General features: G+C 46.8%; 1 protein-coding gene across 1 annotated transcript in view; it reads left to right on the top strand.

Annotated features, from left to right (window-relative positions):
- The first annotated feature begins 492 nt into the window (after nucleotides 1–492).
- The window catches only part of Sag (S-antigen visual arrestin), a 33645-nt gene continuing 12002 nt past the window's right edge, over nucleotides 493–22135 (top strand). The window contains exons 1-9 of the mRNA XM_070021384.1: nucleotides 493–587; nucleotides 6324–6384; nucleotides 7984–8028; nucleotides 9758–9951; nucleotides 11087–11146; nucleotides 15447–15523; nucleotides 16206–16341; nucleotides 16911–16995; nucleotides 21047–21119. Coding sequence (XP_069877485.1) covers nucleotides 522–587; nucleotides 6324–6384; nucleotides 7984–8028; nucleotides 9758–9951; nucleotides 11087–11146; nucleotides 15447–15523; nucleotides 16206–16341; nucleotides 16911–16995; nucleotides 21047–21119 — 797 coding nt within the window. The 5' untranslated portion in view covers nucleotides 493–521. The remainder of the gene's footprint in view (nucleotides 588–6323; nucleotides 6385–7983; nucleotides 8029–9757; nucleotides 9952–11086; nucleotides 11147–15446; nucleotides 15524–16205; nucleotides 16342–16910; nucleotides 16996–21046; nucleotides 21120–22135) is intronic.

The following is a 22135-nucleotide window of genomic DNA, read 5'->3' as shown; positions in this document are numbered from 1 at the left end:
AAGCCTCAAAAAAAAAAAAAAGTATTGAAATCTAGTTGGACTTCCTGGTGAAGTTTTTACTAAGAATCGTTTAACTTTACTGAGAAAAATAAAACACTTTAAAAAATTATCTAGCCAGGTGCCAGTGGCTTACTCCTATAATCCTAGCTACTCAGGAGGCTAAGATCTGAGGATCACGATTCAAAGCCAGCCCAGGCAGGAAAGTCTGTGGGACTCTTATCTCCAATTAACTACTTTAGAAAACTGGAAGTGGCATTGTGGCTCAATTGGTAGAGTGCTCACCTTGAACTGAAGAGCTGAGGGACAGCACCCAGACTCAGATTTCAAGCCCCATGACCAAAAAAAAAAAAATCACATCCATTATTGGCATGAACATTGGAGTAGGTTGAAGGTTGAAGAAACGTCCAGTGAACATATGACATCTTACAAGATTTTACATTCAAATGTTCTTGACTTTGGGATCATTGAATCTTTTTTTCCAGTCCTCTAATACCTGACATACATCCCAAGGAACAGACAACATGGCAGCCAATATAAAGACCAGTAAGTCTCATGTCATCTTCAAGAAGGTCTCCAGGGACAAATCGGTAAGTGACACAAAAGTGAGTGACTTGATGGGAATCATTGGTTTTTTTTTTTTTTTGGGTCCGGTCGTGGGGCCTGAACTCTGGGCCTGGGCACTGTCCCTCAGCTCTTCAGCTCAAGGCTAGCGCTCTACCACTTGAGCCACAGCGCCACTTCCGGCTTTTTTTCTTTTTTTTGCTTATGTGGTGCTGAGGAATCGAACCCAGGGCCTCATGCATGCAAGGCAAGCGCTCTACCACTGAGCCACCTTCCCAGCCCATGGGAATCATTGTAAAATCAACACATTGGGCTTTTTCAAGTGTAGATAGGATCAATATCAGAGCACTGTGAGGTCCAGGGAAGTTCTAGGTTTCGTTTCATTTCATTTCATACCAATCTCTGAGTGGGACAAGAAGGAAGGAGTGAACTGCAGACACACACCTTCTCTTCAACTTCAGCCAGACTTTGATCATGCACCTTCAGTCTTCTGATCTCTAGGGAGCTATGCTCACAGCCTAACTTTATTTCTTTTCCTTTCCATCCTTGAACCCATGACTGTCTTGTTAATACCTGTGGCTTATTTGGCTCTTTGTCAGTCCTGTCACCAGCCTGGGGAAAGCCTAGGGACTGGATGGATGTGACACTTCTCTTTCTGTGCACCTGCCCCAACATACAAGATATCAGACCTCAGATGGATCTTCAGGATCACTGGACAAGGGAATGTGCCCACCATTCTCCACTGTGGCCTACATACTGGACAGGGATGATGCCCGTTGGGAGGCCTTTGGATGGGCCAGATGTGGCTGTGAACTTGCTGGCATGGGAAAACTAATGGAGACCTGATGGAGGCCCCTTCCCCAGTCTGTGGATGAGGCCTCCTGACTCCATTTGAAGGCTTCTATGGGTCAGTGATCTAGCTCAGCATCATTCAATGCAAGCAATAGGGAGAGAGAGAGAGAGAGAGAGAGAGAGAGAGAGAGAGAGAGAGAGAGAGAGAGAGAGAGAGAGAGAGAGAGAGAGAGAGAGAGAGAGAGAGAAGAGAGAGAGAGAGAGAGATTTTTTTTGTCAGTCATGGGGCCTGAACTCTGGGCCTGAGCACTATTCCTCAGCTCTTCAGCTCAAGGCTAGTGCTCTACCACTTGAGCCAGAACTCCACTTCCAGCCTTTTCTGCTTATGTGGTGTTGAGGAATCAAACCCATGCATGCAGAGCATGCATTCTACCACTGAGCCACCTTCCCAGCCCCTGAAAGCTGTATATTAGGTTAACTTTTCTACTAGCACTATTTAAAAAAAAATAAGACTAGAGCTAGGTTCATGCCTGTACACTAACTACTCAGGAGGCTGAGATCTGAGGATTGCAGTTTGAAGCCAGCCTGAGCAGAAAGGTCCCCATGAGACTCCTATCTCCAATAAATTAAAAAAAGCTGGAAGCGGTGCTGTGGCTAAAGTGGTAGAGCTCTAGCCTTGAGCACAGAGAGGCCCCGGGATAGCACCCAGGCCCTGAGTTCAAGCCCCAGGACCAGCAAAAAAGTAAGAATAGGGGTTGGAGGCAGTAGAACACTAACCAGTGAGTGAAAACATCAGATGTTGAGTTCAAAACCGTGTCTCAGACAAAAAGAATAAACAGGTAATACTAAAGCTGTATTTTATGTAACCCAGTATAAAATTAATCTTTCAATAGGTGAGCATTATAAAAGTAATTGATGACATTTCATTTCATTTCTGTGCCACTACTGGGGCTTGCACTCAGGGCCTTGCACTTTTTCTTAGCCTTTTTGTTTCTTTGCTCAGGGCTGGTATTTTACCACTTGAGCCACCCTTCCACTTCCATTCAGGACATACTTCACATCCCATTTTCTAAGCTGTGGAAACAGGTTGTATTTTACATTAATAGCACATGTCAGTTTGCAGTATCCATCTGGCCATTGTCCTGTCCTCCCAGTGTCCAGCACTATGACACTTGTCAGTGTGGCTCCAGCCTCATGCTGATTTCAGAAGCCCAGGCTGGGCCCACAGAAATTCTCTAATCATTCTGGTGCCATCCACCAGATCCGGGCTTCACACATTCTTTTCACTCTCTCCACCTGGCTGTGAAGTATCACCGTTTTCAAGTACTCCAAGTCTTTGTTCTGGATGCATGTCAACCTGCCATCTGCCAAATTCCTCTCCCACTTGTGTCTGTCCACCCTACTTCAACCCACCCATCTTCTTATAGAAGAGGACAGAAATGGTTGGGGTTTTCTATGATCCACCCTCCCCCCTGCTGATCCCTAACTAGATGTTCTTTCAAAAAAAAAAATTGGTTTTTTTTTCTATACGTGTAGTCACCAGTGATTGATATCAAATATTATGAACAGCACACGCTGTGCACTCCAGGGCAGAGAGATGTGCTCTTCCGCTGTTCCTCTGTGGTCTCCACTCTGCCTTCTGGGATTTCTTCCTTCCTAGGCTGGTGGCAAGGGAGTTGCCCCAGCTCCCGGTGTCTTGCTTGAGGGCATGCAGAAGGAAGAGACTGTGGCTTTCTAGGATCTCGCTCTAAACGTTTTTTTATTGGTATAAAGGTGATGTACAGAGAGGTTACAGTTATATGTCAGGTAAATCTTCTTTCTTTTTGGACAGTGTCACTCCTTTCCTCACTCTTTTTCCCTCCCGTCCCCACCCACAAGTTGTATAATTTTCCACAATGTCTTGTGGGTACCACTGTTGCATTTGTTCACTATTTGTCCCATACCCTCCCAAAGACAGATAAATGTACAAGCAAAACAAAAACCAAAGAAAACAAAAACAAAAGACCTCTTGTTTCCATTTCCTGGAGTTCTTTTCAATATGTGTTAGATTTTTCTGAAATTACAAATTCATTAAATCTTTAAAAATCTTTTTCTTTTTCTTTCTTTTTTTGCCAGTCCTGGGGCTTGAACTCAGGGCTTGGGTATTGTCCCTGAGCTTCTTTTGCTCAAGGCTAGCACTCTACCACTTGAGTCACAGTACCACTTCTGGCTTTTTCTGTTTATATGGTACTGAGAAATGGCACCCAGGGCTACATGCATGCGAGGCAAGCACTCTACCACTAAGCCACATTCCAAGCCCTCACAGAGTTTTCTACTTAACCATTTGCCCATTTGATATATATTATTTTATATGATCAGAGCCTTTGTGTTTCTTCTTTGTGTTTCTAGGATGTCTTTTAAGGACTAGAAAACCATTCTTAAAAGCCTTCAAACTGAGCCAGCCATTAAACCAGAGCTAGTTCAGAATTGGGTCAGACTAATCAAGACTCAATACCTTGTGCTAGCCACCAGTGCTGGGTTTGCCCTACCTTTCCTAACACATCTCTGGAGGAGAGTGTACTTGGTATGATCACCGTGACTTATTCAGGTAGAAGGGGTGCTTGTGGGGTGGGTGCCCAGAAAGCCCTTACAATCTCACATCAAGTCACCTGCCTCTCCATCTGCCTATTTCTTAGAGTACAATGGAAGAGGTGCTTTTCCTCCAGGGATCGTTTGATCTGTGGGTTTCATAGCTTGGGAGCCTCAGCCATCAACCCCGGCCAGCTTGAGCTGTTCAGTTCTTTGTGAGGTCTTTGTCAGGGTGAAAACAAGTCAGACCTCCTTCACCTCCTCAGCCACACCCCTGTCCCTCACAGCCAGGGCTGGAGAGGAAATAAACATTCCCAATGTCCATCTGCCTTCTTCTCTTCCCTTCCCCTGTCTCTCTTCACTTCTCCCTCCTCTTACCCACAAAGAGGCTGCCTATTGGACTTCCTCTGGTCAACCTACCTCCACTCTACTGCTAAGATGATCTAAGTCTTGTTCTCCCTTGTAAAAAGGGGTCAGTGCCTATCTCGGAGTCATAGTGAAGGTGAGATGAAGTATAGTCCTTTATGCAGCACTGGATGAGCTAAGTGTAGGTCTTTCATTGCCTCCTGTTTATAATGCTTCCATATCTTCCTAGATGCTGTGGGCTCAGACTCTTAAAGACCCATCAGTCTGCATCCCCATCTGGTGGCCATGCACTGTAGAAGAAGCCATAGGCAATTCCAGAGACACCATCTTTGCTCTGGGCCTTGAGAACTGCTGTACTCTCTGCCTCGGTCTCTTTCCTTTAGAAGGAAGCTCTTCTAGCTGGGCACTGGTGGCTCACGCCTGTAATCCTAGCTACTCAGGAGGCTGAGATGGTACGATCACAGTTGGAACCAGCCCAGGCAGGAAAGCTTGTGAGACTCTTATCTCCATGTAACTATCATAAAGCTAGAAGTGGAACTGTGCCTCCAGTGATAGAGCACTAGCCTTGAGCATAAATAAAAGCTCCGAGACAGCACCCAGACCCTGAGTTCAAGCCTTAGGACTGGCACCAGAACAAACAAAAGAAGGGAAGGAAGGAAGGAAGGAAGGAGGGAGGGAGGGAGGGAGGGAGAGAAGGAAGGAAGGAAGGAGGAGCTTCCTTTTCCTGGCAAGCACTGACTGAATCCCTTTGATCCAGACACTCTCCTGGACACTGAAGGTTGAAAAGGTCATAGGAGACTCGATTCTCACCTCTAGGCGCTTGCAGTCTGTGGTTGAAGCAGTGGGGAAGCAGCCCAGCCCCTCCAATAGGTGAAGAGATCTTGGCTACCAGGGGCATGGGGCAGGCAGGATGATGGCCAAGTCAAGACCTGGTTGTTCCTTCCCATCCAGCTTTGCCCCCTCCCGCCCCAGAGCATGGGTTCAGGTTCATCCATGCCCAGCTTAGCCAGTGAGATTTCAGTGAATACTCCTGAACTCTTTGCTTAATGCAAAATTCTCTGAAATAAGCAGAAGGAACTTTTCACCCCACAGCTAGGAAAAGAGCTTCCAATGCTAACAGCTGGTGGGAGGCCCATTTATCTAGATGCACCTTAATCCTAAAGTATCAATTAACTTAGCAAGTTGTCCTGATTCATATAAGACCTGGGCTTCTTGGGGGGAAAGTAGGGGAGGGGTAGACAGGAGGATTTCTTTGAAGCTGCTGTGAGAATGAGGTCAAAGCACATTAAGTCTGAAATCTCTCATCTTTGCCCATAACTGGGAGAGAAGGAAATGACTAAGGAGCTGCAGACAAGGTGACATCTGTTTCAAGACAAATGAGAAGGGCTGTGGGGACAGAATGGAAGGGTAGACTACCTTGTGTGCACACCGTAAAGCCCTGGTTTAACCTCTAGCACACAAAACAAAGCAAGCAAATGAACGCAAACTATGGGAAAGGATGTAAAGATTTGATGGCTGTTGCTTTTTTTTTTTTTTTTTTTTTTGCCAGTCCTGGGCTTGAACTTGGCTCGGGCACTGTCCTTGAGCTTCTTTTTATTCAAGGCTAGCACCCTACCACTTGAGCCGCAGTGCCACTTCCTGCTTTTCTCTGTGTATGTGGTACAGGGGAATCAAACCCAGGACTTCATGCATGCGAGACAAGCACTCTACCACTGAGCCACCTTCCCACCCCTGCCTGTTACTTTTTTTTTTTTTTTTTTTGGGTCCAGCCGTGGGGCCTGAACTCTGGGCCTGGGCGCTGTCCCTCAGCTCTTCAGCTCAAGGCTAGCACTCTACCACTTGAGCCACAGCGCCACTTCCGGCTTTTTTCTTTTTGCTTATGTGGTGCTGAGGAATCGAACCCAGGGCCTCAGGCATGCAAGGCAAGCACTCTACCACTGAGCCACCTTCCCAGCCCTGTTACTTTTTTTTTAACTAATGCGTTTACCATCCAGTTTTCTCTAATCATGTAGAATGTACATCCATTCTTTCCACAGGTGACCATCTACCTGGGGAAAAGAGATTACATAGACCATATCAGCCAAGTAGAGCCTGTGGGTAAGTTGAATCTGAGATCTAATTCTTAATTTAATTTTTTTGCTGGTCTTGGGGTTTGAACTCAGGACCTGGGTGTTGTCCCTGAGGTTTTTTGATCAAGGCTAGCACTCTACTATTTGAGCCATAGGTCCATTTCTGGCTCTTTTTGGAGATAAGCGTCTCATGGACTTTCCTGCCTAGAGTGGTTTGAACTGTGATTCTCAGATCTCAGTCTCCTGAATAGCTAGGATTATAGACATAAGCCATCAGTGCCTGGCTCCCTAAGGGAGACTTTTATGGTGATAAGATAGTTCATGCACACACACACACACACACACACACACACACACACACACACTTAAAGAGAAAAAGTGTAGGAAAATGTCCCTTGGCAAAGTGCTTTCTGGGAGCCAAGGTGAGGCTCAGTGCAGAGCGCTTGCCTTGCACATGCCTAGCTCTGGTTTTATCAAAGCACTGCAAAAACCAAACAACACCAAAAAAAAAAAAATCCTTTCTGGGAAGTTGTCAAAAGCTAGCAAATGACTTTGCTAACATGTTGTCAAAAACTAAATCATAGATTTTTTTAATCATGGAGAGTTATAAAGATTTATATCTAAGAACATTCATCACAATATTAATTATAATGGAAAAATTCACCCTAATACCCTCAGAGAAGGGGTTGGCTAATAATTTATGATACCTCAGCTACCAGAAAACCAAATGTGGCACTGCGGCTTAAAGTGGTAGAGTGCTAGCCTTGAGCAAAAAAGCTCAAGGACAGTGCCCAGGCCATGAGTTCAAGCCCTACAACTGAAAAAAAAAAAAAAAAAAAGTTGAGTAAGGAAAGAAGTTAACCAACTAATCAGTATGTATTGGAGGATTTTTGAAGGAACATTCAAGTAGCTGGGTGCTGGTGGCCATGCCTGTAATCTTAGCTACTCAGAAGGCTGAGATGTGAGGATCAAGGCTCAGGCAGGAATCTTCAAGATACTATTATCTCCAATTAACCAGCAAAAAGCCTGAAGTAGAACTGTGGCTCAAGTGGTAGAGTGCTAACCTTGAGCAGAAATGCTCAGAAACAGTACCTAATCCCTGAGTTAAAACCCCAAGACCATGGGCTGGGAAGGTGGCTCCGTGGTAGAGCACTTGCCTTGCATGCATGAGGCCCTGGGTTCGATTCCTCAGTACCACATAAGCAAAAAGCAAAAAGCTGGAAGTGGCACTGTGGCTCAAGTGCTAGAGTGCTAGCCTTGAGCTGAAGAGCTGAGGGACAGCGCCTAGGCCCAGAGTTCAGGCCCCACGACCAGACCCCCCCAAAAAAATAAATAAAACCCCAAGAAGCACAAGAAGGAAAGGGAGGGAAGGAAGGAGGGAACGAGGGAAGGAGAGAAGAAGGGAAGGAAACCATATTGTAAATGGGCTTGGTGCTATAGTTTGTAATCCAATCCTATCTCAGCGGCTGAGAGAAGAGGATCTAGAATCTGAGGTCACCCTGGGCTATATAACAAGACTATCACAGAACAAAACAGAATGGCCAAACTAGCAGATAAGGCAGAATGCAGTTTTGTGAGATGTTTTGTCCCTTGGTCTCAGCCTCATGGCTCTGTCCTTTTGCTTTAGATGGTGTGGTACTGGTGGACCCCGACCTTGTGAAGGGAAAGAAAGGTGAGTCCTTCACCCTGTGTGCAGTACTGGAATGATCTGGCTGGCTGGTGGGGATGGCATTTGTGGGAGGAAGCCATGCTTGCTGGGAGGCAGGGAGACAGAACCCAGAACTTATTGTTGAACGTCCTTGCAGTGTCGCCCGGCTCCTGACATCTGAGTTGAGATGTGTGTGTTGAGTCATTTGATACTAATGACAGTAGCTTACAGGGAAGTAGAAAAGACTCGTCTTAAGTTATGGGATGATAACGCTGCTGACTCAATTGCATTCAAAATATGCCTTCTGAGGGGTTGCTACTGGCAACCATGAGGCATTGTTCTAAACCCAAGATGTGCCCACTGGAACATGCCAGGTATGGGCCTGGGAACATGGCAGGAATTGTCTCTCCCTCTTACCCTCACTTTTCTGGGGTTGCTGCTGCTGGGGCTCCTATTTTGAGCTCTTGACAACCCCTGCCCTCCGCCATAGAAAGGGCCTGGGCTATTGGCGTGCCGAGGGTAGATGTAAAGCCAGGCAGTCCCAAGGCCAGGGGCTAGTGCCTCACACCTGTAATTCTAGCTACTCAGGAGGCTGAGGTCTGAGGATTGTGATTCAGAGTCAGCCCCAGCAGGAAAGGCGATGGGACTATTATCTCCCATTAACTAGCAAAAAGCTGGAAGTAAAGGTATGGCCCAAGTGGTAGAGCATGAGCCTGGAAAGAAAAAGTACTAGCACAACAACAACAACAACACCACACACACACACACACACACACACACACACACACACACACACACACAAAGAAAAAGTACTAGCACAACAACAACAACAACAACACCACACACACACACACACACACACACACACACACACACACACACACAAAGCCAGGCTAGCCAGGTGCTTTCCTGTCACACTAGAAGGAAGGGGGGCAAGTAGTCACAGGGTGTTCTGAGTCACCAGCCAGGGTGAGTCACCAGCTGCCCTTGGGACTGACATAGATCAAATCCTCTCCCGATAGTCACTGAAGACTTAGAAGTGCTACTTCTAATGCTTTGCATTCCAGAACTGTGCACTCCATGTCTTTAAAAAATATCTAGTGAGCATTCTGTATATTCTTTCTTACCCATTCTTTAGGTCCAGTCGGGCACAATTGTTTAAGTCTTTAACCATATGGAGTTTTCCAAAGTGGTGACTTAAAAGAATACTTTATATAACTTGCAGAGCAGTGCACAAAGGCTATCGGAGAAGAGTTTGGGGGTTGGTTTACCACCACCACCATCCTGCCACCTTGGCCCATGGACCCATCTGATTCTCACACCTGTCTATTTTGTTCCAGTTTTTCTCTTCCTTGTCTCAGCAGACACCTGGCCCTTCTAAACCCCAGCAAGTTCGCCCCTAGGTCCTGTGATCCTGGGTGAAGAGGAGAGAGGGGTGGGATGGAGGAAGCTGCAGGGGTTGGTAGATGGCAGCTCTCTGTCTGCAGAATCCTGGCATCCTGGAACCATTGTGTGATGGCCAGAGAAATGCCTCCCCAACCTGTGGCCTTGCCATTCAGAGTAAGGACTTCACCCCCTGGGCAGACCCTGAGGCTTCTAATTGCATAGTATGGATGGTATGGTTCTTCCAGGCTTTCCTTCCAGGCTGAGGCTGACCATGTGATGCAGTCGACCAGTTCCTCAGGTCAGGGCCACTGCGTCAATGGCTGTGGTCCCGTGAGGCAGCTTCAACCCACCTGTGTCTTCTTCCCAGTGTTCGTCTCTCTGACCTGCGCCTTCCGCTACGGCCAGGAAGACATCGACGTGATGGGCCTGACCTTCCGCAGGGACCTGTACTTCTCTCGGGTCCAAGTGTATCCTCCTGTGGGGGCTGCCGGCGCCCCCACACCACTGCAGGAGAGCTTGCTCAAGAAGCTGGGGGGCAACTCATACCCCTTTCTGCTCACGGTGAGCTCTTACTGCTCTCCTGGCCCCATCTTTATCCTGGGCATCTTCCCACAGGAGTGGGGCACAGGGAAGGGGTAGAGGGAGGACCTGCTTCTGTGGGTCTCTAAATTGCATCCTTGAAAGAAATTCTAGATTGCACAGTCTGTGATTGTCTTTTTTTTTTAAACCCTTGAAAATAGCTTCCCTGCCTTTGAAGGCACCACTTCAACCTGCCCTTTAGATATTTCCCTTTGTCTGACCACCTAATTAGATGAGCATATGTTCTTTCTTCTCTCATTGGCTATAAAAAGAAACTGGCTCTTTAGTTGGCTCCAGGGAGCTCTAAGCAGGAAGTAGTTCCGTATGGAATAGGACATCCTGAAATGAGATAATCATCTCCTCTTCTACCCCCACCCCCCAGTACTAGGAATGGGACCCAGGGCCTTCTGCTTAACTGTCTTGAACATCTGTCAGAAACTTTTGAGCTGGTGCCAGTGGCTCATGCCTGTAATCCTAGCTATTCAGGAGGCTGAGAGCGGGATCCTAGCTTCAACCCATGATCCTTAGATTTCAGCCTCCTGAGGAGCTAGGATTACAAGTATGAGCCACTGATGCCCAGCCCAAGTTACTAGGATTATAGACATGAGACACCAACACACCCATCTCTGACAACTTTCTTTCTAACCATGTAGTATATGAAATTAATTGACTAAATGTATGCCAAACTGTATGAAGCTTATTTATTACTGTGTTATTTACAATAGCAAAGAAAGTATGGGTCATATAAGTGGCTGCATTAAGGAGATGTTAAACCCTGGAAGTAGTAGTATAGGGATGTATTTCATGATGTGGGAAAATAGCCATGAAGTTTTCTGAATGTGAAGAATGCAGACTGTAGATGTCCCATTATTTGGTCCCATTTCTGGAGGACATATGCACCTGCACACCTCCTCATGTATCTGTGCACATACAGGCCACTTTGGGAAGATTATGGATTGACCTTCAGCTAGGTGCCAGGACTGTAGGTGAACAGGCTTTTTTCTTGTTTCTTGCTCAGTGTCTTCATTTTCCAATCTTGTGTAATGCTGACATATTACGATGTCACGTATAGAAGAGTCCCTCTGAGAGAACTGTTTGTTCATTTGTTTCTTAACAGTTTCCTGACTATTTGCCCTGTTCAGTGATGTTGCAGCCAGCTCCACAAGATACTGGGAAGGTAAGTTCAAAAAAATGTCATGGGCTGGGAAGGTGGCTCAGTGGTAAAGCGCTTGCCTTGCATGCCTGAGGCCCTGGGTTCAATTCCTCAACACCACATAAGCAAAAAGAAAAAAGCCAGAAGTGGCGCTGTGGCTCAAGTGATAGAGCACTAGCCTTGAGCTGAAGAGCTGAGGGACAGCGCCCAGGCCCAGAGTTCAGGCCCCACGATCGGACCCCCCAAAAAAAAAAAAAAATGTCATGGAGTTGGGTGCTAAAGGCTCATGTCTGTAATCCTAGTTACTTAGGAAGCTGAGATCTGAGGATCACAGTTCAAAGCCAGCCCAGGCAAGAAAGTCTGTGTGAGACTCTTATTAATTAATCTAATTAATCACAGAAAAAGCTGGAAGTGGCACTTCAGCTCAAATGGTAGAATGTTATCTCTAAGCAAACTGGACAGAGCCCAGACCCAGAGTTCAAGCACAGGACTAACAAAAAGAAGAAATGTCATGGACTCATTTCTTGTCATCCCTCCAATAAATTTGGTTTTCAGACAGGTCTCATAACTCACAATTTTACCTCAGACTCCAAAAGTCTAGATTATAGGTATGCAACACCATGCCTGGATCCCTCAATAGAATTTTTTTGTGCTAGTTCTGGGATTGAATTCAGGTCCCTTAGCCTATTCTGCTTGAGGCTGGTGTTCTACCACTTGAGCCATAGCTCCAAAAATTTCCAGCTTTTTGCTGATTAACTGGTGAAAGAATTTCCCTGCCCAGGTTGACTTCAAACCATGATCTTCAGACCTCAGCCTCCTGAGTAGATAGCATTACAGAAGTGAGCCACCAGTGCCCAGACCTTCAGTAGACATTTATCAATAGCTTTGAAACATGGGAAATGTCAAGCATTCATGAAAATGATTATATCAATATGACCTTGTACCCATCCCTCATCTCAGCAGTGTTTAGCCATGAATGTCCTATGAACAGCAGACCTGACCCATCCCAGGTCTCGTGTTAATGGAGAGTAGTAGACAAAAATAAGTAACAGTAGGCCAAATCAGATGACCATAGGCATGTGAGAGGCAAGGGAGGATATTGTTAAAGCTGGGGGTCGTTGGCTTACACTATAATCCCACTACTCAGGAGGCTGAGATATAAGGATCGCAGTTTGAAGCCAGCCCAGGCAGGAAAGTCTGTGAGACACTTATATCCAGTTAACAATCAGAAACTCAGAAGTGACTCAAAGTGATAAAGCACTCTCTTTCCACCTCCACTCCTTCCTTCTGCCTGCAAAAGAGCTGGGCACCATGGGGCTGGGAAGGTTGCTCAGTGGTAGAGCGCTTGCCTTGCATGCTCGAGGCCCTGGGTTCGATTCCTCAGCACCACATAAGCAGAAAGAAAAAAGCCGGAAGTGGCCCTGTGGCTCAAGTGGTAGAGTGCTAGCCTTGAGCTGAAGAGCTGAGGGACAGCGCCCAGGCCCAGAGTTCAGGCCCCACAACTGGACCAAAAAAAAAAAAGAGCTGGGCACCAGTGGCTCATGCCTGTAATCCATCAAGGTTCAAAGCCAGCCTGGGAAGGAAAGTCCGTGAGACTCCTATCTCCAATAAACCACCAGAAAACTGGAAATGGCGCTGTGGCTCAAGTGGAAGAGCTGAGGGACAGCACCCAGGCCCAGAGTTCAAGCCCCATGTCTGACAGAGAGAGAGAGAGAAAAAAAAAGAGAGAGAGAGAGAGAGACAAAGCCGGGCACCGGTGGCTCACGCCTGTAATCCTAGCTACTCAGGAGGCTGAGATCTGAGGATCTCGGTTCAAAGCCAGCCCGGGCAGGAGAGACCGTGAGACTCCTATCTCCAATAAACTACCAGAAAACCGGAAGTGGCACTGTAGCTCAAGTGGTAGAGCGCTTGCCTTGAGCTGAAGAGCTGAAGGACAGCGCCCAGGCCCAGAGTTCAAGCCCCACGACCGACAAAAAAAAAAGAGAGAGAGAGACAGACAGACAGACAGACAGACAGACAGAGCGCAAAAGGTGCGAGCACTCACAGACCCTAGGGCCAGAGTCCTAAGATATGACCATAATAGCATGGATTATAGGGGACAGTAACAGAAGGCGACAAGGGAGAGGGCAGAGTTTATCATTGTGGGGTCATGACCTATTCGTAGTTTGGGGATTAGAGCTGGGATTTAAGAGTTTAGCAGTAGAGCATCTGCCTAGCAAGCATGAGACCCTGAGTTTAAGCCTCAGTACGGCCTCTCAAAAATAATAATAAATAAAAAGAAGAAACAGAAAGTGTGTGTGTGTGTGTGTGTGTGTGTGAGAGAGAGAGAGAGAGAGAGAGAGAGAGAGAGAGAGAGAGAGAGAGAGAGAGAAAGAAAGGAGGGCAGGAGGGAGAAAGGGAGAAAGCAAGCAAGCCAGTCAGCAAGCAAGCAAGCCAGGCACTGGTGGCTCACTCCTGTAATCCTAGATACTCAGGAGGCTGAGATCTGGGATCATGGTTCAAAGCCAGGTGGGGCAGCAAAGTCCAGAAATGGTGCTGTGGCTCAAAGTGGTAGAGTGTTAGCCTTAAGTGAAAAAGCTCAGGGGCACTGCCCAGACCCTGAGTTCAAGCCCCATGACAGACCAAAAAAGAAAAAAGAAAGAAAGAAAGAAAAAACACATTTGAAAACCTAGGATGGATGCTGGACATGTGACTTAAGTGGTAGAACACTTACCTAGCAAGTATGAGGACCTGGGTTTAAACCCCAGTACCACCAAAAACCAAGTAAACACCTGGGATGGAATGGAATAGAATAGAAACAGAATGTGTATTACACAAGGCACAACTAAATATTACATCATGAGTGTGATTTTGCACATGTGTTTCTATTTTCTAGGCTATATTCTAAATCTTACTTCTGAGATGAGCCAGGTTGTGAAGGACTTGTGTGGGAGACCCAGAAGTCATGCTGGGATCTGAGGGTTGAAAATTTCTGGCCATTTTTGATCCATGTGTGCTTAAAAGTTTTTTGTTAGGCTGGGAAGGTGGCTCAGTGGCAGAGCGCTTGCCTTGCATACCTGAGGCCCTGGGTTCGATTCCTTAGCACCACATGAGCAAAAAGAAAAAAAGCTGGAAGTGGCGCTGTGGCTCAGGTTGTAGAGAACTAGCCTTGAGCTGAAGAGCTGAGGGACAGTGCCCAGGCCCAGAGTTCAGGCCCCACGACCGGACCAAAAAAAAAAAAGTTTTTTGTTTTCAGGGCTGGGAAGGTGGTTCAGTGGTAGAGTGCTTGCTTCGCATGCATGAGGCCCTGGGTTTAATACCTCAGCACCACATAAACAGAAAAAGCTGGAAGTGGCGCTGTGGCCCAAGTGGTAGAGCACTAGCCTTGAGCTGAAGAGCTGAGGGACAGCGCCCAGGCCCAGAGTTCAAGGCCCATGACTGACAAAAAAATAAAAAGTTTTTTGTTTTCTTTTTCAGCTGGGATTACAGGTGTGAGTCACTGGCACCTGACTCCACTTTTGGCTTTTTTTTTTTTTTTTGGTGCCAGTACTAGGGCTTGAGCTTAGGATTTGGGCACTATCCCTGAACTCTTTTGCTCAAGACTGGTGCTCTATCATTTGAGCCACAGCTCCACTTCTAGCTTTTTGGTAGTTAACTGGAATTGAGAGTCTCATGGACTTTCCTGCCTGGGTTGACTTTGAGCCTCAGTCCTCAGATCTCAACCTTCTGGGTAGCTAAGATTACAGGCGTTAAAGTGGTTTCTTGTTTCTTTTTTTTTTTTTTTTAACATCAATTAGTTGCACGAAGGGGTTATTTTTTGATATGTTCACTTATGTTCATGATGTTCCTTTATTACACTCACCTCTTCATCACTTTCCCTTATTCCCTCTGTCTCTTTTCCCAAATTGAAAAAAGAAGCTTTCATTCAAAAATGAAGAGATTTTATCCCAGACGAGTTGTTGGCACTGTGACTATGGCTGCTGGCCACACTTGGCTGCAGTTGAGCCGCAGATGGCTGCTAGGGTCAGGGTGTTCACACCCCCAGAAGGCCCGGCATTAGCAGCTTCCGCCCCAGCCCTGTGAGCACCTGCTATCTGTTCTGCTGCTGTAGAAAACCGGAAGTGTGTAATAGAGGCATGTTCAAAGAGGATCTGAGGACCTGCGAGGGTCTGCAGGCTGAGCTCCCTGCACTCCCAGTCCTCATGCCGACGTCAGCGGGTCATGGTCAGCACACTTTGACATCTAGTCTTTCAGAGACAGCCTGAAGGATAGGGCCCCCATCCCCCTGGTATGGGGAGGGAAGGGCGGTACTAACTCCTGCCCTGTCTGTTCTCATCTTCAACAGAGCTGTGGGGTGGACTTTGAGGTGAAAGCTTTTGCCACAGACGTCACAGATGGAGAAGAGGACAAGATCCCCAAGAAGTAAGGATTGTGGGAAAAGGGCTGGGAATGTAGCTTAGTAGTAGAGTGCTTACAGAGCATGCATGAAGCCCTGGGTTCAATTCCTCAGTAACACATAAACAGAAAAAACTGGAAACAGTGCTGTGGCTCAATGGTAGAGTGCCAGCTTTGTGCACAAAGAGACTCAGGGACAGAGCCCAGGCTCTGAGTTTAAGCCCCAGGATCAGCAAAAAAAAAAAAAAAAAGAAGGAAAAAAGGGTCTCATGAACTTTCCTGCCTGGGCTGGTGATGCTCAGATCTCAGCCTTTTGAGTAGGTAGGATTATAGGTGTGAGCCACTAGTGCCTGGCTCTCTTTTCTTTCTTTATCCAGATAGGATCTGTCCCCTCAGGTCCCCACGTCCTGCATGCACATCTCTTAAGTGCTTACCATAGCAATCACAAGGTGTCACGGTCACTTAGCACTCTGAAGCCTGGTCTGACAGCCTGACAGAGTGAATGAAGGAGGCCACTGGGGGGGATCCTGACCTCAGGCCTGTGCACACACAAAGAAGGGACTAAGACAGGTGATTCAGGACAAGGCCCGTGCCTTCCCTCCTCTACTGAGGGCATCGGGAGTGCTCCTGAACCCTCAGCTCGTCTGTGGGGAGAGGGGAGGCCAAGCTGTAGCCAACACTCATCTGGACTCTGCGCCTTTTCCCTCAGGAGCTCTGTGCGCTTGCTCATCCGGAAGGTGCAGCACGCTCCACCTGATATGGGCCCCCAGCCCTGTGCGGAGTCTTCCTGGCAGTTCTTCATGTCGGACAAGCCGTTGAACCTCTCTGTCTCCCTCAGCAAAGAGGTAACCACTACCCCCTCCCCAATTCCTAATACTGCTCTTCCTGCACCAGTTTGTAAATGGCTGGCTTCCTCATCCTCCTGTACAGATTTTGTTCTAGACCTTTCTCTAGAGGAAACGTGGCTATCACCTCATCTTCAGACACCTTGATTCTTGGGAAAAGGCTGACTCTAAAAAGCCCTAAGAGCTAGGTGCTTGTAGCTCACACCTGTTATCCTAGCTACTCAGGGGGCTGATATCTCAAAATGGCAGTTCAAAGTCAGCCAGGCAGGAAGGTTTGTGAGACTCTTATCTCCAGGGAAGCACCAGGAAAAAAGGAAAGACCAGAAGGGTATGGCTCAAGTGGTGCTCACGAGCCACAGCCTTGAGCACAAGAGCCAAAAGCCGAACAGGAGCCCAAGGCCCTGGGTTCAGCCATCTTTGGGGTACAGACAGGAAACTGGGAAGAGGAAGAGAGAAGCATGCATAATGATTAAACAGTCTTGATTTAAATAAAGGAGGGAAAAAGTGGGAGGAGCCAAGCCCTGAGATGAAAGATGCCACCTTGCCCCACTCACCTCCTGCCCTTTCAGCTGTATTTCCATGGAGAGGCCATCCCTGTGACCGTGACCGTGACCAATAACACAGAGAAGACGGTGAAGAAAATCAAAGTCTTAGGTAAGAACTCCTTTTTTTAAAAATTGTTATTATAAAAGTGATACATTCAGGAATTAAAGTTACATGTCAGGTAAAGAGTACACTTCTTTTTGGATAATGTCACCCCTTCCTTCACGCTCTCCTAGTTTTCCCTCTCACCCCCACCCACAAGTTGTATTGTTCATTTTCAATAGTGTCCAGTGAATAGCACTGCTGTCTTTGTTCACCCCTTGTCCCTTCATTTCTGTGCCTCCCCTGTAGGAACTTCTTTTGAAAACTGGAAAGCAGGGTGTTCTAGAATTCCTCAGCCTGATCATATTTTCTGAGGGCTGCTATAGTCTGATAAGGTCTTCCTTCCTTCTTTCCTTCTTTCCTTTCTTTTTGTCTGTCATGGGGTCTGAACTCTGGGCCTGGGCACTGTCCCTCAGCTCTTCAGTTCAAGACTGGCACTCTACCACTTGAGCCACAGCACCACTTCCAGCTTTTTCTGCTTATGTGATGCTGAGGAATTGAACCCAGGGCCTCATGAATGCAAGGCAAGCACTCTACCACTGAGCCACCTTCCCAGTCCTGTTAAGGTCTTTCTGTGTCCTCTCTTCCTCTCTGTCGTGACTAACAGTAGGACCTTCGAGTCTTCTTCTTTGGGGCTGACAAGACCCCTGATCCTCTCATGGTTCTGTGTTGTTCCTTTCCAACTAGAGCCAGATCTCATGAGAAGGGACCAGTGAGGATTTTTGTTGACAAATGCAGCACAAATAGCAGGAAAGGCCCTGAATGGAAAGCTGAGTCTCAGAATTCACAGGGGCTGCTCCCTGCTGCCTCCTCACTCTTCCCGGGGCTGGAAGGAAAGCGCCCAGATGCAAATGCTTTGTAAGTGGTGAAGTGTGACGTGTCACCTCCCTGGCCTCTTGGGATGGCTGACCCTAGTCATGTACTTCCATGACCACGTGTTATTCCTCCATCATCATACAGGACATCAAGGTGCAAAATGGGTTGACCTAGAAGAGTAACCTCTAAACTCATTTTTAAAAAATTTTTAGTGTTGGGGCTGAGAAGGTGGCTCAGTGGTAGAGTGCTTGCCTTGGATGCATGAGGCCCTGGGTTCGATTCCCTAGCACCACATAAGCAAAAAGAAAAAAAAGCTGGAAGTGGCGCTGTGGCTCAAGTGGTAGAGCGCTAGCTTTGAGCTGAAGAGCTGAGGGACAGCGCCCAGGCCCAGAGTTCAGGCCCCACGACTGGACCCTCCCCCCCACCAAAAAAAAATTTTAGTGTGGGTCTAGGACTTGAGCTCAAGGCCTGGGTAAATGGTCCTGAACCTTTGTACTCATGGCTAATGTTCTACTCCTTGAGCCACAGCTTTTTGGCAGTTAATTGAGATAGAGTCTTATAGACTTTGCTGCCCAGGCTGGCTTTGCACCAAGAGTCTCAGATCTCAGCCTCTTGTGTGATCCATCGCCCTGCTCCCAAGATTTGACTTACATTTTTATGGTATGTTAGTTTAGTTTATATGCCTTTTGGTCTTATTAGGTCCTGTAGTTATATAACATGTTACATGTAGCATCTAATACACTGGTCCTCGTACTAGTGGGTGTCTGTCCATTCAGGCAACTCTCACAAAATACCACAAACCATGTGGCTTATAAACTACAAATACTTGTTTTTGACAGTTCTGGAGACTGGAAGGTCCAAGGATAAGGTGCTGCCAGGCTTCCAGTCTGGTGAAGGCTTTTTCCAAGTAGCTGAGTGCCATACTGTGTCCACTCGTGATGGAAGGGGCCTCTTTATGAAGGCACTAATCCTAGTTCTGAGTGCCTTACCCTATAACCTAATCACCTCCCCGACTTCTTTATATTGTCACTGTGGCCTTCAGACTGCAGCATGCAAAGTAAGAGGACAGGAACAAACCTTCAACCTTAGCAACAGCATGGAGAAAGAATTATTTGGTACTTTGATTATGTGCCACCAGGAGACTGAGGTAGGAGGATGATAAGTTTGAGGCCAGACATGGATAAGTAGCAAAACCCTATCTGAAAATATATGCGCATGCATGTGTGTGTGGGCGCACACACAATAGAATTGTTTTTCAAAGTTATATGAATTGTAACAACAAAGCTACTAACCTTGGAAAAAGATGATGCATTTTCTGAGACAAAATGTTAATAACTTTCTGTCAGCTGAGCTCTGTGCTGAATGCACACATTGTTTCTTTGTTTGTTTTGTTTTGTTTTTTGTCAGTCGTGGGCCTGAACTCTGGGCCTGGGCGCTGTCCCTCAGCTCTTCAGCTCAAGGCTAGCGCTCTACCACTTGAGCCACAGCACCACTCGCGGCTTTTTCTGCTTATGTGGTGCTGAGGAATTGAACCCAAGGCTTCATGCATGCAAGGCAAGCACTCTACCACTGAGCCACCTTCCCAGCCCCACACATTGTTTCTTTTTTTCTTTCTTTTTGTTTCTTTTTTGTACCAGTCCTGGGGCTTGAACTAAGGGCCTGGGCACCGTCCTTGAACTTCTTTTGCTCTCTACCATCTGAGCCACAGCGCACTTTCAGCTTTTTCTGTTTATGTGGTTACTAAAGAATCAAACCGAGGGCTTCATGCATGCTAGGCAAGCACTCTACCACTAAACTAGGTTCCCAGTCCCACATTGTTTCTTTTTTATCCCTCAAACTTAGTCTTAAAGAGATTACAAGTCATCTTTTTATTTTTAATTAATTTATAACTCAAGGCCTTGTGCTTGCCAGACAGAGGCTCTATCACTTGAATTACACCTCAGCCCTTTTTTGCTTTAGTTATTTTGTTTTAAATGGTTTATTATTTGGGGTAGGGTATCATGATTTTCCTAGAGTCAACCATGGATTTCAATCCTCCTACCTAAAGCATCTTTTTTATAATTGTTTATAATTGTTTATAATTGGGTGTTGATAACCGTTTTCCTGAGCTGGCCTTGAACTTCAATCCTTCTGATCTCTGCCTTTTGAGTAGCTGAGATTACAGGTGTGAGCTACCACATCTGGTCCAAAACTCATTCTCTTTTTTGGTTGGTCATGGGGCTTGAACTCTGACCTTGGGTGCTGTCCCTGAGTTCTTCAGCTCAAGGCAAGCACTCTACCACTTGAGCCACAGAGCTACCTCTGGTTTTCTGGCGGTTAATTGGAGACAAGAGTCTCACAGACTTTCCTTCCTCAGGCTGGCTTTGAACCATGATCCTTAGATCTCAGCCTCCTGAGTATCGAGGATTACATGCATGAGCCACTGGCGTCTAGCCAAACTTAGTCTTTTAATTTTCACAACTTCCCTATGAGTTAGATGTAATTATCACTGATTTCACTTGTAGGAAGATTGAGGGTTACAGGAGCTTAAGAATTCACCTCACAGTTCAAGGCTAAGCAGAGAAAATTTGAGCCCATTACCAGGCCAAAGGGCCTACCCTCCTTTCTACTAGGTTACATCCTTAAGTTACAGTCCTATGCTTCTAACTGGTTCCTAGAAAGCTTGGAGAATGTGAATGCTGATGATCGTAAGATAAAGGATGTTGGAGGCTGGTGCCAGTGGCTCATGCCTGTAATCCTAGCTACCAAGGAGGATGAGATCTGAGGATCACTGTTCAAAGCCTGGACAGAAATGTCTGTGAGTCTCTTATCTCCAATAAACCACTAGAAAACCACAAGTGGTGCTGTGGCTCAAGTGGTAGAGTGCTCACCTTGAGCTGAAGAGTGCAGGGAAAGCGCCCAAGCCCAGAGTTCAAGCCCCACGACTCACAAAAAAAAAAGGGGGGGGGGGATGTTGGAAAGGGGCTGGGTTTGGAGAGCAGGATCAAGGACACTCACAGGAGGGAGCAGAGGAGGGGATCCCAGAGCTAAGCCTGACAGTGTGGCCGAGTCCAAAGTTGGCACAGAACAAGTTATCCATGAAGAGAAGTGACCTGAGGACAGAACTTGGAAATGGCAGCCTTTAAGTCAGGAGGAACCGGAAGCAGAGGGAGAAACCCGGCTGGATCCCCAGAGAAGCTGGGGGGCAGCACACCCCTGACAGGGCCCCAGTGCTCATCACCTGGCTTGTGTCCTCCCTTTGCAGTGGAGCAAGTGGCCAACGTGGTTCTCTACTCCAGTGACTATTACGCCAAGCCGGTGGCCACAGAGGAAATACAGTAAGTAGCGGTTGTATTTCCACTTCCTGGGTAGCCCGCCTTTGTTGTTAGGGTCCTCTTTGTTCCTTAACTAAAGAAGGAACTAGAACATTACCACCACCACTACTACCACCCCAGCCTCCCTGTCTTCCATTTCCTTCCCTTTTCTCACTTGGAGGACTGCAAAGAAAGTTTAGCAGCTTAGACCATAGGAGGTCTAAGATACTGGGCATCCTTGCTAAGAAGTGAGGAGAAGAATCAATGTGGGGGTATCACCTGGTGGACAACAGGGCTTTTCTGGGTAATCTTGGCATGAGTTGTCGGATGGTCAGAAAGCAGTTGCCCAAGCCAGGACTCTTACATTTGAAAATCTTTTTTTTTTTTTTTTTTTTTGGGGGGGGTGCTTGAATCAGAGCCTTGGTTCTCTCCCAGAGCTTTTTTTGCTCAAGGCTCATACTGTACCACTCATGTCCCAGTTCCACTTCCACCTTTTTTTTTTTTTTTTGGAGTAGTTTATGGAGTTAAGACTTTTCTGCCTGGGCTGGCTGGCTTCAAACCACAATCCTCAGATCTTAGCCTCCTGAGTAGCTAGGATTACAGTCATGAGTCACTGCACCTGGCTTGAAAATCCTGTACCAGTGACAACTGGACTAGAAAGGTGGCTCTGCTGTGAGCTCATTGTGGCAAATGATTTTTCAAAACCAAAGGAGAATCCTGTGATAACTTCTTCTTGTGGGCAGGCTTTGATTTGTGCCACCAAGTCCAATAGATTCATTTAATACCAGGAGAGAGAGAGAGAGAGGGAGAGAGAGAAAGAGAGGAGGAGAGGGAGAGAGAGAGAGAGAGAGAGAGAGAGAGAGAGAGAGAGAGAGAGAGAGAGAAGTTATACCCCTCTCCTCTCCTTGGAAGGTCCTTTTTGCTTAACTGGCTCGTTCAAAGCACTGTCACAAGAACCGTCACCAGGGTTACAGGAAGTTTAGGGTGTGGAGTAGTGGGATGACAGTGTGAAAAGATAAGCTGATTTACTGAGATGATAT

Source organism: Dipodomys merriami, unplaced genomic scaffold, assembly GCF_024711535.1.
Source record: "Dipodomys merriami isolate MVZ:Mamm:240054 unplaced genomic scaffold, mDipMer1.0.p SCAF_1, whole genome shotgun sequence".
NCBI classification, from domain to species: domain Eukaryota; kingdom Metazoa; phylum Chordata; class Mammalia; order Rodentia; family Heteromyidae; genus Dipodomys; species Dipodomys merriami.
Note: the sequence above shows the minus strand (reverse complement) of the source record. Positions and strands in the feature narration are given on the sequence as shown.